Source organism: Equus asinus, chromosome 13, assembly GCF_041296235.1.
Source record: "Equus asinus isolate D_3611 breed Donkey chromosome 13, EquAss-T2T_v2, whole genome shotgun sequence".
In the NCBI taxonomy this organism is placed as follows: Eukaryota; Metazoa; Chordata; class Mammalia; order Perissodactyla; family Equidae; genus Equus; species Equus asinus.
Genome location: NC_091802.1, coordinates 22,223,630 through 22,240,146, shown reverse-complemented (window position 1 = coordinate 22,240,146; position 16,517 = coordinate 22,223,630). Strand labels below are relative to the sequence as shown.

Genomic DNA, 16,517 nt, shown 5'->3' with positions numbered 1-16,517 from the left:
AAAGAGAAAACGCTTTAAGATACAGACATTCTGGGATCCCCCACAGATGGTTGGTCGGTCCCCACCTAATCATCCTCTAGTGGGGTCCACCATTCATAAAGTACAGAGCTTCCAAGTGGCTTTTCACTCTTCAGTGAATGGATGGCCAGGGATCCCAGATGCTTGAGGAAGGCCTCTAGCACAAAAGGCTGAGACCAAGACAAGTGGGAGAAGGGGTTTAGAGGGAACAGGTACAATGCAGGGAGCGGTGTACAAATCAAACCTTGATTCCTATCCTCAGAGAGTAAGGATGAGATGTTGTGTTCATAAACCAAGAGCAACATGCTTTTAAGAGGAATATTTGAAGAACAAGGAAGAGCCCTTGAAAACAGAAAACATGACAGCCAAAATGAAAGATTCAATATCAGGCTTGGAAGATGAAGTTGAAAACATTCATTCACTCAACAGATACTACTGAGTGGCTACTATGTCCTTGGCATTGTTCAAGGCAGTGGAGATTCATCACTCAGCGAAAGAGGCAAAGATCCCTGTCCTAATAGAGCTTAAATTCCAGTGAGGGGGCATAAACAATACAATAATGTGTAAATTACATGATGTGTCGGAAGGTGTTAAGTGCTGGAGGCAAGAGGCAAAATGGAGCTCGGTAAGGAGAACTGAGAGTACTGGGGAGGAGGATAGGATGGAGACAAGCTGAGGTTTTAAATAGGATGGCCAGGGCCTGTCTCATCGGGAAGGTAAAGGTGAGCCGAGACACAGAGAGGGTGAGGAAGTGAGCCGTGTGGTATCTGGGGGAAGATCATTCCAGGCAGAGGGGGCAATTAGCGCAAGGGCACTGAGACAAGAAGCACCTGGCCTGTGCAGGGTACAGCAGGGCCCAGTGTGCTGGAGTCACGGGGAGAGAACAGGGAGGTGAGGTGGGGAGGTAACAGTACCAGATCCCGTGGGCCTTGGAGGCTGGAGGAGGGCCTTCGGCTTTACACTCTGAGGAAAATGGAGAGCCATGGCAGTTTTAAGCAGAGAAGGCACGTGATCTGATTTGATCTTAAAAGGACCTCTCTGGCTGCTGTGTTGAGAATTGACTACAGAGGGTAAAGTTACTGAAGCGAGGAGATGAATCCAACACTCAGTAGCAGGGATGTCTGTGCCGTCGCTCTGATGTTCTCGGTCTTCCCTCTGAGTCGGCCTGTTTGCCTCGATGCTCTTTTCTAGCTGAGAAATAGCTCGCCTGCCCTCTCCTCTGTCATGCTCTCTGCCTGATACCTTCTGCTTACCTTCCCTCCCAGGTCCCATCACATCTCCTTCAGCTTTCCGCTGCCACTCTCTTGCATCATGTCCTACAGCACGTGAAGTCTGGTTGGTTCCACTTTTAGTGTTAATATTGTTTTAATGATGGCCCTTTTTTGCTCTGTTATTGTTTACTGAACCTCTCGAGGCATATGCAAATGAATATTAAGCATTTGCTTGTTGAATATAACACTTAATTTTCTGCTTTCTGATGCTTCATCATCAGGCAAAGTCCTCTGTGGAAGTAAGCTCTGTCTGGCTCTTGAAAAACCCAGCAGTTTAAGTTGTTTTAAACAAAAAGAGAAATGGAAAAATCTGTCCTACATCTTAAATTCCAACCTGCTGACCCTTGGTGGGAAAATCCACAACCGCCCTTTCCCCACACAGACACATAAACTTTTGTGGGAGCATATGTGTTTAAACCAAATATGCTTAGATTATAAGGAAAAATACATGAATCATTTTTTGCATAGAATCATTTTCCTCTGTGGTTTTTCAATGCAGCTTTTTCTGTGATGTTAAAAAATAAATACAACCTAAGGGACTTCTGATAAAATTGATGATATCCCTGCAGGCTCGCAAAATGCCTTTCCCCCAAATTTGCTGAAATTAACAAAAATGTAAAAGTAACAAAGAGCATGCCATCAATTCTGAAACCAAGAAAAGATCCCAAATTCGTGTTATAAACTTTGAGAAATGTCATACAGAAAAAGAAAAATTGGACCAAATTGAAAGAAAGTGCTAAAAAAATCAACGTATTTTTCAAAGAGAAGAGTGGAAAATGAAGATGTACAAGGAGGGAATTCTGAAAAGTCTCATTGCTTTTGAAGGTGTTGGCATTAGGTATAAAAGTATGCCGGGGGAAGTCTTGGAATAACCCACACCTTTGTTGGGGACCCTTTCTTCCATCAAGAAGACTTTGCCCCCCCCCCCCAGGCAAGAAGAGACAAGAAGGTTTGCCGTCTTTCCTGCCTCTGATATATCAATAAGTGGGTGAGGAATAGGGGAAGCATCTGCTAGGAATAATTACTACAGCTGAACCAAGGAAAAGCTCCACAAGATGTGGAAAAAAGAATGTTTATCCTCAAGCAAGCCAAAAGACTGCAATAGACCCCAGACTCAGTGAAGCAAACCTCTGATGCGTTTATTTTATTAGTTCTAAGGAAGGAACTCAATGCAGCTACCCAAAGCCCCAGCTCTCTTTCCATTCCTCTTGGGCAGCTGAAAGACTGGAGAAGGCGTATAGACCATGGACATCCAGGCCATATTATAGGTGGAAGAATAATATTATGCCAAATCCAACACTCTTCGGGGGCAAATAGTAGACTGAGAAAGAATGGCTCACATTCTTTAAAGAGTTTCCAGGTCACGCTGACATGATTGAGGCAAAAAATCTGCACATAAGAGAAAGAAAGTAGCACAGCCTGCTAAAGGCAAATAAAGAACAGACTTTCAGATACTCCTAACAGTCAATGCTTGTTGAGCACCACCTACCCACCAGGCACTAGTTTAAGGGTTTTATGTGTATTAATTTCTTTAATTTTCACAACACTATTACAAGATAAGCACCATTATCATCCCCATTTTACGGATAAGAAAACTAAGATGCAGAGGGATGAAGGAGCTTGCCCAAGTTTGCCCCGCTGGTGAGAGTGGGGCCAGGATTTGAACACAGGCAGTCTGAGTCCAGAGCCCGTTCTCAACTACTCTGCTCTTGTCCCCCAAGAAACAGGCAACGTTTTAGGCAGCTGCTTCGTACTCTCAAGGAAACTGCAAAGAATAGAAATTTACGAGTTGTGCACTCTTCTTGGAAGTTACTGGAAGGAGGAAAACCAAGAAAAAGAAAGATATAAGTTCAAGAATCAGGAATCCAACATGGAAGAGTAGTTGAAAAAATCCCAGGAGGGACCAGCCTGGTGGCGCAGTGGTTGGGTTTGTGCAGTCTGCTTCGGCAGCCTGGGGTTTATGAGTTCAGATCCCTAGACACTCCTCATCAAGCCATACTATGGCAGCATCCCACGTACAAAATAGAGGAAGATCGGCGCAGATGTTGGGTCAGGGCCAATCTTCCTCACCAGGAAAAAAAAACACAAAAGTCCCAGGATAGGAACTGTGCAGTGAGCCAAAAGAGCATAAGGACATAGGGACTATCAAAGAAAAAGATTCAATTGGTGTGCTTGATTGGGAAAATTATTGCTGATCATTTAATGAGTTTGTTAGAACGTTTGGCAAAAATTATGTAGAAATTATATAGAAAATAAAGCAGATTTTTAAAGTGAGACAGTTATTAACTATAAGTAAAAACAAATCTACGTGACAAAGTAAAGAAAGTGTAGTTATGTTATAGTCCTTAGCACAGAGGTAAACCAAAGTTATATGTAATATATACTATATAGTATATATACATATATTATGCAAAGTACTTATGCCACATATAATATAGTTAGTATAACATATGTAATAATGTAAACACTATCGACCTAAAACTTTTGATATAATTATTGGGAAGATGGAAAGAGGAGAGATAAGAATGATGGTGAGAGAGCGAAATCACCAACTTCTGTAATTTGGATAGTGTCTAAAAGGATTGACCGAGAGATAACAGTGTGTGTGTGTTATTTCTAAGTACCAGAGGAAGCAGTTAAAATAGTGTGTGTAGAACAAGACTGCAAGGCGAGGGGCTGGGTTAGGTGGGCAAGAGGAAGGCCTGCTGCCTTTATTTATAAGCATGTGGTACCATTGGATTCTTTCATCTACACAAAACTTAACCAACAACACAGATGAAGTTTTAAACAAAAAAAAAACCCTACCCGCTAAAAAAGCACTTACTTATAAAATGCCTTTTTCCCCCAAATCACTAAAGAATCTATCCAAAAACATTTTAATAGAAAGCTCTATAAAACACTTCTTGAAAGTTAAACATTGATTCCCTGTATAGATGTGGCTCCAAGGAGTCTTAATTTCCTTCTTCAAAAATCAAAAAGAAAAGCAACAAAACAGTACGAAACTTTGAAAATGTATCTTGTTGAAGAAGTTGAAGCACAGACTTCCACCCTCTAATTGTATTCTTCTGGTTTTTCAAGACACTAAAGAAGGGACCTTGATTTTAGCTCTTGGGTGGAGGCGTGACAAAGCCATCTGCACCGCGTATTCGGCTACGCGGAAGAGAGCCGCCTCGACTGAAAGGGTTGCTGTTCTCACGCCACGTGCAGTGACGAGTTAGTGTTCCTTGCCTCATTGTCTTTGTATATTCTGTTTATTTGTGAGCTCTAGATTCACGTCACAGATTGCTCATATGTCACGTTTCCCTCCTGTATCGTGTTTTTCCTGGGCCCGTTAGCTCCTCTTTGGGGGTCCCCCGATGACCTCCTCCCATGTAGGATGCAAACAGATCCATCTTTATCGTGCAGTGGGCTGAAAAAGGAGAGCATTGCAAGCACATGATGCCAGTTTAGGAGTCTGCATGGAGACAAACCTAAAATGATTGAATAAAAGTGGCGTTGCGTGAGCCTTTCTAAGAAAGTAGTGGGCGCAGATGGGGATTTAAGAAGAAATAAAAGAAACCTGAGGGAGTCTGGAAAACCCATTTTGTGGGCTTTGAACTGGAGGTTGAAAATCTTGATCCTGAGAGGCCGGAGATGGGGAGGGAAGTAATAAGAGAACTACAGACATTGATGGCTTTTGGTTCTGACTCATCTTGCTTCCTTTCAACATTCTTAAAATATTTATCCAAAGATACTTGGATTTCGGCTCTCTTCTTTTCATGATAGTAAAGTTAAAACAAGACTGCTTCAAAGTCAGCACACACTCCGGTGTACACAACGAACAGCTAGGCAGCTGAAACAAAATGACCGACGTGACTCCTGGCGCCATCTGTTGGTGGCAGGCAGAAGTGACATGCTTTGGCGCTGGCTGATTTTCTTGATGGGCGCAAGTTCCCCAGTTGGTAGTTTGTAAGTAGAGGAGCTTCTGCAATTTCAAAATCCTCTACTACTTGGCTATCCAGCAACGCTTCCCTTTTTCTTTCTCTGTTGTGAAGGTGTGGCGGGGCACCCTGGCCCGCATGCGGTACAAGAGGACCAAGGCAGCCCTGACAATTATCAGATACTACCGGCGCTACAAGGTGAAGTCGTACGTCCATGAGGTGGCCAGGCGCTTCCACGGCGTCAAGACCATGAGGGACTACGGGAAACATGTGAAGTGGCCAACTCCGCCTAAGGTTCTTCGCCGTTTCGAGGAGGCCCTGCAGGCGATTTTTAACAGGTAAGAACTTGGTCTGTGCTTCATCCGTTTATGGCGGCACACTTAACACAGAAAGTCACAAATCTGAGACCATGGTATTGGCTCAGCTATTTGCTGTCATGACATGTACTTTTACCTTATGCCTTCAGTTTTGTAGATTTCACTTTCAAAGGACACCTGTTTACGCCTCAGGATAAGGGAGCTGTCCATTTATTTTTTTCTGTAGCGGTTGACAGCAGTATGCCACAACCCCTGGAACAAGCTGTAGTTAAGATCAGCTTTTAGCATGCTGCCTCCACTTTCTTTTATTAGCAAAAAATAACTTTATTAAAATCACCACACATAACTCAAGCTAGAAAGGCTGTTAATCCTTTCAGGGTGTGTTTCTCTATCCTGCCTCACCTTAGAATCACGAGGAGTTTGTAAAAACACACAGGACCCAAGTCGCCCTCTAGAAAGTCCCGTTGACTGGAACTGGGGAGTGGGGCCCAGCAGAGGGCCTTCTTAAAGTTTCCCAGATGGTTTTCAAGTGCAAGGAGGAAAACAGCTGTTTCAGAGCGAGCTCTTTTTTTTTAAATAAATAAACGCCCATGTAAAATTTGATGCCTTTCCAGTTGATCTTCATTTTTTTTATAAACTGCCCTCAGTCTGAGTTTGTAGTTATTCATAGCTCCTTTCTCCTCATTTTTTTCAGCTTATTTGTTGCCAGCTATATTTAGCTGTGTCTGAGCTACAGCCATCTAATCACATAAACTAAGCTAATGGTTCTCAAATGTGGTCATTTGGCATCATGCTATTCCACAAAGAACACTGAAATAATTGATATACTGAATGTAAAAGGCCTAATTTATAATTCTGCGCTGTCAGATTTTTATCTTCCTTTAGATTTTGCTGTGTATAATTGGTGGCAGATATCAAAAGATAAAGAATTTTACTCCTATGCATTTTTCTTTAATATGTATCCCATTTGCTTTTTAAAAATATATGTATATATCTCATAAAAAGAAAGAAAATCAAACAACAAAGAATTATGGAAAGCAAACTTACCTCAAATTTCAATTCTCGCATCTAATACTGTAAATGTCAGTTGTCAATCTTGGCAGGCTTTTTAATGCACAAATGTTTTTCTTGAATGGTATCATCTATAACCTGCAGTTTTGACATATTTTAAAAAGTAATTAAGCTATACATGAGTACATGCTCGTTGTTTTCTTAAAAAGTGAAACAATATATAGGATATTAAGTTGAAATCCTCCACACCTCCTCTTGTCTTTCCCATTTTATTTTTTTCCCCTGAGACAACCACTCATTAACAATTAGTTTCTATCCTTCTAAGTCTGTGTCTTGCATTTACAAACATGCACACGTGTAAGAGATAGCACAGTATAACGGTTAAGAACACAAACCCTGGAGCCTGCGTTCATATTCCAGCTCTGCCACTGATGAGCTGTGTAACTTTGGGCAAATTAGATAACCTCTCTGTGCCTCAGTTTACTTATCTGTAAATGGGCCATAAAATAGTACCTGCTCATAGGGTTGTTGAAAGGATTATAAGTAGATCTGTATAAAGCATTTCAGGTAGCTCCCGACACGTAATAAGCGATATGGATGTGTTCGCTCATACTCTGTGTGCACACACAGTCACACATCATTTGATCTTTTTTCCTCTCTGTTTAACACAAGCGGGATTATATGAGTGGTTATATGACTTTACTTAAAAGCGTCTTGGAGACCTGTCCTTGACAATAAATAAAGATCTATGTAATATTTTTGATGGCTGCAAAGAATTGATTTTGATTATGTTGCACTGTGGCCTGTACAGTCTTCTTTTTAGATTTTGAGGTTTTATGTATGGCGTAGAATTGATTAATTTTTGTAAAATTCAGTTTATTCATTCAGCAGATATTTACTCAACACCTGCTGTGTTGTGGGCTCTGACCTAGCTTCCAGGGTTACGGTCACAAACAAGAAAGATGTGAAAGACAGTCTCAGCCTTCGTAGGCCTTAGAGTCGATGGGCATGTTGAAAACAATGCATCTGCTCTGTTTGTTGATTTTATATACACACAAACACACCCAATTGAATCTTGCCAATTGTGTTAATCTAGTCCAAAGGCACACTCTTTCTGTGAAGGGCCAGATAGTAAATAGTTCAGGCTTTGTAGGCTACACATGGTCTTTGTCATGTATTTTACTTTTTTTTGTTTTGGTTTTGTTAAACATGTAAAAACTATTTTTAGGTCATGAGAAGTACCAAACCAGGCCATGGGCTGGATGTGGCACAGACTACAGTTTACCAACCCCTGATCTAGTCACTATATCTTATTTAATTTATTCTTGAATTTTGTGATCTGTGGAATACTGAGGGAAGTGTGTTAAAGGATTCTGCTGTGATTGTGGGGGTTTGTGTTTTTTTCCTAAAATCCTAGTGTGTGTCTAATCCTGTTTGCACTCACTCCCATTCCTCGTAGTAATTCTTTCTCATTCTGGGAAGGCTGGGAGCCTTCTTCATGCCTAACTTTGTCCCCTTTTTCATGTTGTCGAGGCTGGGGATGTTTGTGGCTGCAGCTGTTGTTGCTGCTACATATATTTAGAGATGGCAGTTTGCTTGATCGGGACAAGAAGCCTGTGCGGCTCTCTCCGTGGTTATGTAGGTCAGGTCCTGGACTCCCCAGCATGCCTCTGTGCTGTGGGCCTCTGGAGTCACTGTGAGTGATGAAGAAGGGACAGCTAACCAGGCATATTGGCTGAAAACAGACCAGCAGACAGAGCAAAGACCTCGCCACACTGAGAATGAAATCTGGCGGAAGTTGCTCAGCAAGTCACTTAGTGTTGTAGGATGTGCCTGTCACCAGTGACCTTGACTTTGACCACCAACTGCTCCCAACCTGCCATTCTTCCAACCTCTTCTGGAATGATCTTAGGACAGTCATCCCACTGGAGTGTTGGTTGGCCATAGAAGATAGAGAAGAGGATTTCACGGTTGTTGAGCCTTTACTTTTCCTATGGTTTTGTTTTGGCTACCTATGTCTCTGACCCTAATTGCTATGGCAGATGTCCCCATCTCACCATGGCCAGCCGTTCTTTGTGCAGAGAATTGGCACAGCTCCCACCTTGAAATCCATCACCTCCTGCTCTTGCTACCAGCCCCTGCTGCTTCAGTCTTAAGGATTCCCGGTACCGTCTATGCTGAAGGGGTTCCTCTCTCTCCACTGAGTGGATTGCTCGGCAAAGAGCCACTTCTCCATCAACTCAATTCCATCTGCTTCGTGTCTTCCAGAAACTCTTCACAGCTTCCAATTTTTTTGTATCATTCTCATTTTCTGGTATTGCTATAGATTTTTCTTATTTTTTATTTATTTATGTCAGTAGAAATTTAAGAGAGAGAAACAAACAGTTAAGCTCAAGTCACCATCTTGAAACAAGAATACATCTCAGGAAAATCTTAGATGTAAACAATCTCTCTAACGTTTTAGGTATGTAAATTGGGAAAAGAGTACCACTTTTCAGTTTTCATTGCACCTCATTCTAGTCTTCTGTGGAAGTTTAGTTTGAGAACCACTGGCCTCAATTATTTCATCTGATATAATGAAGTTCTCAGTCTGCTTCCAGCCTCACTGCTTCAGGCTCCTGTGGCAGAAAAGAAGGCGTAAGTGTCATGTAGGACCAAGGATACCACTAAGAAAATAAAGGACCTTGTGCTTGTTTTTCTCAATCAGGAATAGATTATTTTTAGTTTATGCTTTCAGTTTCTTAGACTGAAACCTTGGTGTCGTCTTTAAATTCCCTCTTGTTCTCCTGCCCCCACGTCTAATCCATCAGCAGATCTGTCGGTGCTTCCTTCAGACCATGTCCAGAACTGACTCCTGTCTCTGCCTCCGCCACGACCTACCTGATCCAAGCCACCCTCCTCTCCACGTGCAGTACGGAAATAGCCTCCTCAGTGGTCATCCTGTTTCCAGCCCCTCACTGCCCTTCTGCACCCAGCAGTCAGAATGGTGCTGTAGAGCAGGAGTTGAGCCATGTCTCTTATGTGTTCAGAACCTTCCAGTGGCTTCTCATCTCATTCAGAGTAAAGGCCAGAGTCCTGACAGTGACCTCCCATGGCTGCATGGATTCTGGCCTGGCTCTCCTTCTGCCCTCCCCTCCCGTTCCTCTCCCCCCATGCTCCTTCTGCTCCAGCTTCACAGGACTGCTTGCTGGACCTCTAACACTTCAAACGAGATCCCACTATAGAGCCTTTGCGCACCCTGTCTTCTCTTCCTGGAACACTCTTGCTCATGCAGCTGGCTCCCTCTCTTCCTGTATCCTTATGGGTGGTGCCTCCCAGACTACGCTGTGTAAATAACACCCGCTCCCTCTTCCTTCCCTCTGCTGCGCTCCTGTCCTTTCCTTGCCTTATTTTCTCCACAGCACTTACCACATTGTACACACTTGTTGACTTGTTTATTGTCTGTCTCTGCTCTCTAGGGCATAAGCACCTAGCAGAAAGGACCTTCGTCTGTTTGTAGACTGCTGTGCCTCCACTGCCTAGAACAGCATCTGAGTTTTAGTAGGTGCCTAGAGAACATTTGTTGGGTGTATCCAAGGTTTCTAACTATAAATATTATGAGAGTCCACATATCACTGAGTTCTAGTTGCTTTCAAAACGCACAAACGACAAAGCAAGTTTTACAAGAATCTCTGTCCACATAAAGCTACATGTATTTTAACAAGTCCTGTGTATATTTTGGAGGCATTTTACTTTTTTTTTTTAGGGTAGCATGCAAGTAGTGCGATTTAATTCTACGTTTTTGGCAGCTTTAACTATTTTTGAGAATGAATGGGGTTGTGTTTCTGAAGTCTAACACGTTTTGTTTATTTACTTATAGATGGAGAGCATTCCAGCTCATCAAGAGCATACCTGCTTCAGACCTGCCCCAGGTCAGGGCAAAGGTTGCGGCCATGGAAATGCTGAAAGGTCAAAGGGCTGACCTTGGCCTCCAGAGGGCCTGGGAGGGCAACTATCTTGCTTCGGTAAGCCCAGGAGAACAAGGCCGAATCTACTCCTGCTCCCTTAACAAAGAAAAAGAGGAAATTTTCTCTAAGAATTTATAGAAATAATAAGACACCTACAGAAACTAAATTTCTATGAGAGATACTAAACTAAACAATTTTATTGCCTCTAAGTGTGCAATATTTGATGTTTCCTCACTTTATAAAGGATCCTCTATCTTATATCCATATGTGTTAAGTACACTCCATAACTTGGTTTTTGAGCATTTAAACCTTCCCTCACATAATTCAGCAGCTATTTTTAATTGCCACTTTTATATTAATTAATCCCAAAACTACATTTCATCCTCTCTCCCATTCCTGATTTTAAAAATTTTATAGGACTTTGGTGTTATAGCAACCCTTTAGTAGCTTGCCATCTGGGATGGGGAGATAAAAAATACAAGTGTGAAACTAGATGAGTATTGTTATAAAGCGCTGTACGAAAAGATTGCGTTTTCAGCTGAAATGCTAAGCGTAGTCAGTTTACCATGGTTCCTTTTTCTTTCAGAAGCCAGATACACCTCAGACCTCAGGCACTTTTGTCCCCGTTGCTAACGAACTGAAACGGAAGGACAAATACATGAACGTCCTCTTTTCCTGTCATGTCCGTAAGGTAAGGCAAGGTTGAAGCAGACCTCCTTGGAAAGAAAAGACTGACTCGGATGAAACTTACTTAGATATGAGCACAATGAAACGTGACCATAGGTACATAACTAGCTACATCATCAGTGAGCTGTACCTGTCTATGGTGAGGCACTGATGGAATGGCTGAGGTGCCTGCAATTTGAGAGGTAGGCTCTAAAGCCTGCCTGAGGGAAGTGAATATTTTTGGTAACCATTTCTTTTTAAAACAGGAGAGGGGGGACCTCCCTGAGAGCAGGAATTTGCATTTACTGCACATGTGTCTTTCGTAGCACCTACTGGTCTGCCTTGTATTTAGTGGCCATTTAGTACTTTTTATACATGTTTTATTACTATTTAAAAGAAAAAAACAGGACAAGGGGAATGAAGAACATACTTTGGAAAAGGGAGAAGGACATAGTGAGATTTGGAAGTTGGGGGAGGGAGAGTTATGTGCTATGTTTGTATTTGCTTATTGGAAGCAGCGTACGTGTGGACTGTCGTATACCTGGAGATGATCACCATTGAGCAGGTAGAAGTTAGAAAGTGGAAGGCAAGGGACATAGTTGGTTTTTAAAAACCTTAAAAACAGAGAGGGGCCAGCCTGGAGGTGCAGCAGTTAAGTTAGCACGTTCCGCTTCAGCAGCCCAGGGTTCACTGGTACAGATCCCAGGTGCAGACCTACTTGGCACCACTTGGCAAGCCATGCTGTGGCAGGCGTCCCACATATAAAGTAGAGGAAGATGGGCACAGATGTTAGCTCAGGGCCAATCTTCCTCAGCAAAAAGAGGAGTATTGGCGACAGATGTTAGCTCAGAGCTAATCCTCCTCAAAAAAAAAAAAAAGAAAGAAAAAAGAGAAGAAATTGAAATAATTATAAGAGAGCATTTTGTAAAATTATGCAAATAAATTTTAAAATATTAATGAAATGGGTGAATTTAAGAAAAATGTTGTGTAGCTCAATTCCACAAGAGATATTAACGTAAATATGCCAATATTCAAAGGTAAATTAAGAAAATTGTCAAAGAATTACCTCATAACAAAGGTCCAGGTTTAGATGATTTTAGCAGTATTTTGTTTCAAATCTTCAAAAAGTACATAATTGCAGTATTATTCAAATCAAAATAATAAAATATTATTTTTCAACGATAAGTTTGGCAAACTTTAAAATGTTGATAATAGCCAGTGTTTGCAAGGGTTTAGGGAATCATTATTGGCAGGAGTATAAGATACATCCTTTCGAGTGAACAATTTGGCAGTATTTATCAAAATTTAAAATGCTCAGACGACTTTATCTAGGAATTCCACAACTCAGGATTTATCTGCAATACATTCACACAGATACCCAAAGACAGATATATGTGCAGTTTTTAAGATTGTAGCAGCCAAAAAACTGAAAAGAATATATAAATATGCATCAGTATGTGATTAGGTTAATAAATAATTGTGTATTTGCACAATAGAATTCAATGTAGCTACTAAAATGAATGAAAGAAGAATAAGTGTAAAAAATAAAAAAGGACAAAATGTATGAAAAAGTGGTTTCCAAGACAGTGCACATCAAGCAAGGAAAGAGACTGATTCCTGAGAAATGAGAAACAAATGAAGTGAGCCCCACATTTAGCCAGTTCACCTCCTTGAGACACTTTCTAGTCTGTGGCATGAGCAGGGGGAGCCAAGGCAGAGTTCAGTAGACTCCCTAATTGAAAAGACAGAGCCGAAGAGCTGGGCGCCACCACGGCAGCTAGAGTTTGCAGAGCAGCGTACCAGAGAAGAGGACACTGCACAGGGAGAACTCTGGAGATCTTCAGCAGGTTCATTTCAGGTATTCAGCTGAGTACTGCTCAGCACACGCGTGTGAGGAAGCTGCCCAAGGCAGGGGGGAGAAGCACCTGAAGGATTAGCAGTTAACAATGCCCAGGACTCACTCAGGGTTGCAAATAGTGCCTGTCCCCACCAGCCTGCTTGGAAAACCTCACAATTCATGGGGCATTGAGTAAGTCTACTGCCAAGAATCTTGGCCCCAGTGGAGGGGAATCATTAGCCCTTGATTAAACACTACCTAATCCCACCCAACAAATCTTTAAAACACGACCCAAAAGAGTCAGACTGTTTCCAAGTAACCTAACAGCATCCCAAAACAGAGCTCAAAAATATTTATAGAAGTACAAAGTATCCAGACCCAGAAGATAAAATTCAGAATGCATAACATCCAATCAAAAATACCAGGCATACAAAACAGCAGAAAACTACAGCCTATAATGAGAAGAAAAATCAGTCATTCAGACTGACCCAGAACTGATGTAGATTATGGAATTAACAGACAAGGTCATTAAAACAGTTATTGTGGATGTGTTATGGATAGAGATGAAAAGTACTGTGTCTGAGATTTTTCACTTGATGGAATTAATAGCAGTTTAGACATTGCAGAATAAAGATCACTAAACTTGAAGGTTTAGCAATAAAACTACTCAGAATGAAACACACAGATAAAGGGGGAAGAAAGATGAAAAAAAGGGACAAAATATTAGGATACTGTGAGCCAACTTTAGGTGGCCTAGCATAAGTGCGTGTGGAGTCCCTGTAGGAGAGAGAGAAGGGGAAAAATTTTAAATATTTGAAAAAATAATGTTTGAAATTTTTCCAAATTTGATGAAAATTATAAACTCATGGACCCAAGAAATTCAACAAACGTCAAACACAAGAAAGCTGAAGAAAACTATACCAAGGCACAACTTGATCAAATTGCTTGAAACCAACGATAAAGAGAAAAAAGACACAGAGGAAAAAGAAGAGGATACATCATATTTCTTATCAGAAACCATACAAGTGAGAAGACAGTGGAGCAATGACTTTACAACTTCTTTTACTGAAAGAAAAAAACTATCAATCTAGAATTCCATACCCAGCAAATATATGTTTCAAAAAACTAAAGTGAAATAAAAAATTGTTCAGGCTTATCTGTAGATATGCACTACAAGAAATGTTAAAGGAAGTCCTTCAGGCAGAAGGAAAATGATACCAGATGGCACCATGGGCATACACCAAAGAATGGAGAGCAAGGGAGACAGTAGCTCTGTGGGTAAATAAAAACTATTTTTGTTATTATTTAAATCTCTTTAAAAGGTAATTGACTGAACACTGTACAGTGTTCATAGCAGCATTCTTCACAATGCTTAAAGGTGGAAACAACCCAAATGTCCATTGACAGATAAGTCATTAAAGAATATGTGTATCCATACAATAGAATACTATTCAACTGTAAAAAGGAGTGAAATACATGCTACAACATGGGTAAACCTTGAAGATATTGTCTACGTGAGTAGGACACAAAAGGACGAATAATTGTCTGATTCCACTTACATGGGGTATCTAGAATAGTCAAATTAATAGAGGCAGAAAGTAGAATAGTGGTTACCAGGGGCTTGGGGGAGGAGGCAATGGGGAATTATTATTTAATGGATATTAGTATTCAAACATTCTAAGGAAAAAAAGATCAACTCAATATGTTATAGACTTTTTAACAAAATAGAGAGCAGCTTGCTTTAAACTTAGAATGAAATAAACATCACCAAGGAAACTTGCTGTCAGTATCTTGGGGTGCTTACCTAAGTGCAGAGTCTTATTCTGAACTCCTAGATCCAGAAGCTCTATTTTGAGTGTGCCTAGAATTGGCCAGACAGTCAAGAAATGACTTTTGCTAACCAGATTCATCCACCCACAGAAAACAGTATAAGCCACAATGCCAGTTTGTGAATATAACAAAGGAATCTACCACATCTACAATCTAGGACGCTTCCTTTCCAGTATCAAGATATCTAGGAAGTCAAATTAGTAATCAGAACAATGGATCAAAGAACGTTGGATGGTTTTCAGCATTATGTGCTCTACTATGGAAGAGCCTGGTGTCTCTGATTCTCTCTTTACAGTGATGACAATTTGATGTCTGACAGAATGTCTCTCCCTGCATCCCACTGGCTAAAAACGGAAAAATTCTTACTCATGCTCCTGTATTTCTAAGTTCAATGCAAATAATCCTTCTTTACACTATAGCTTAGACAGGGTCTTTAGAAACTTTTCAGTCCCAAGGACGTACTGAGGGAAACTTGGTATGGTTTCAGTAAAGCTCTCTTTATGCTTTGATTTTTTTTGAAACAGCCACTTTCCATTAATTACAGTTATAAAATGTCCTTTAAGGTGGGAGACTTCTGCAAATAGCTACTCTCACCCGTAATATGTTTTCTCCTGGTCTAACTCTCCAGGGAAACTTCATCCAGGGAACCCCCCTGTGGTGCTAACTGAACTTAGAAACATCACCAAGTGTTCCAGCAAAAGCGAAATGAGAGAGCTTTTTCTTTGGCTGAGGATTCTGGCTTGGGTAATAAATGAAATAAGATGAGATCTTATACTGAGTCTGTGATCCAGTTTTTCTATCACTTCATGAATTTGAGGAAGAAAAATAGTGTTCCTATGCCATAATTATTTTATTTGTTTGAATTTACAGATTTACCTATGTATATAAAAATTTTTTCTTTGCGATTTTGATTTAGCTAAGTTATGCAGCTTAAAGCTTTTACTTTGTTACATGACGTCCTTCCCACTCACTTGATTCGTGTTTTAAGGATGATTTGAGCTGCTAAAACACAAGATAAAGGGGCCGGCCCAGTGGTGTAGTGGTTAAGTTCATGCACTCTGCCTTGCCAGCCTGGCGTTCGCAGGTTCAGATCCTGCGTGTGGACCTAGCACTGCTCGTCAAGCCATGCTGTGGTGGCATCTCACAGAAAATAGAGGAAGATTGGCACAGATGTTAGCTCAGCAACAGTCTTCCCCAAGCCAGGAGAGGAAGATTTGTAACAGATGTTGGCTCAGGGCCAATCTTCCTCACAAAAGAATAAATAAAGCACAAGGTAAAGGTTTATGAACCATTCTCTTTAGAAATTACATAGATACATAAAGAAGAATGTAATATTTCTAAACAGCACTTTGATAAAATTGCTACTTTGAAGTTTTCGTTTGTTGGTTTCCTGATTAACTCGTGGACGTTATCATAAAAAAGACAATACTCTCCACTTTACTACTGTGACCTATTGTTTTTGACTCTTGTGTGACCTTGTAAAATTGTGACCTTTTTTCTCATATTGTTTTGCAACACACTCATATATTTCTCAATATGATTTCTCAAAAGATGAGGAGCACCACTTTTACTTGCTATTCACATTCCGTTTCAGATATTCTCTACTCTCCATATTCTAAGATGGAGACAAATGATTATTGTTCTCCAGCATGGGGTTACACAAACCAATGTTCGGTTGAATATTAATTTGTTTTTAAAAA

General features: G+C 40.9%; 1 protein-coding gene across 2 annotated transcripts in view; it reads left to right on the top strand.

Annotated features, from left to right (window-relative positions):
• The window catches only part of MYO1D (myosin ID), a 320,801-nt gene that overhangs the window by 182,361 nt on the left and 121,923 nt on the right, over positions 1-16,517 (top strand). Inside the window, exons 17-19 of one of the 2 annotated variants that reach the window (XM_014862184.3) lie at positions 5,324-5,547; positions 10,397-10,541; positions 11,071-11,175. In XM_014862184.3, coding sequence (XP_014717670.1) covers positions 5,324-5,547; positions 10,397-10,541; positions 11,071-11,175 — 474 coding nt within the window. The remainder of the gene's footprint in view (positions 1-5,323; positions 5,548-10,396; positions 10,542-11,070; positions 11,176-16,517) is intronic. The other variant, XM_044744534.2, reaches the window with a different exon arrangement.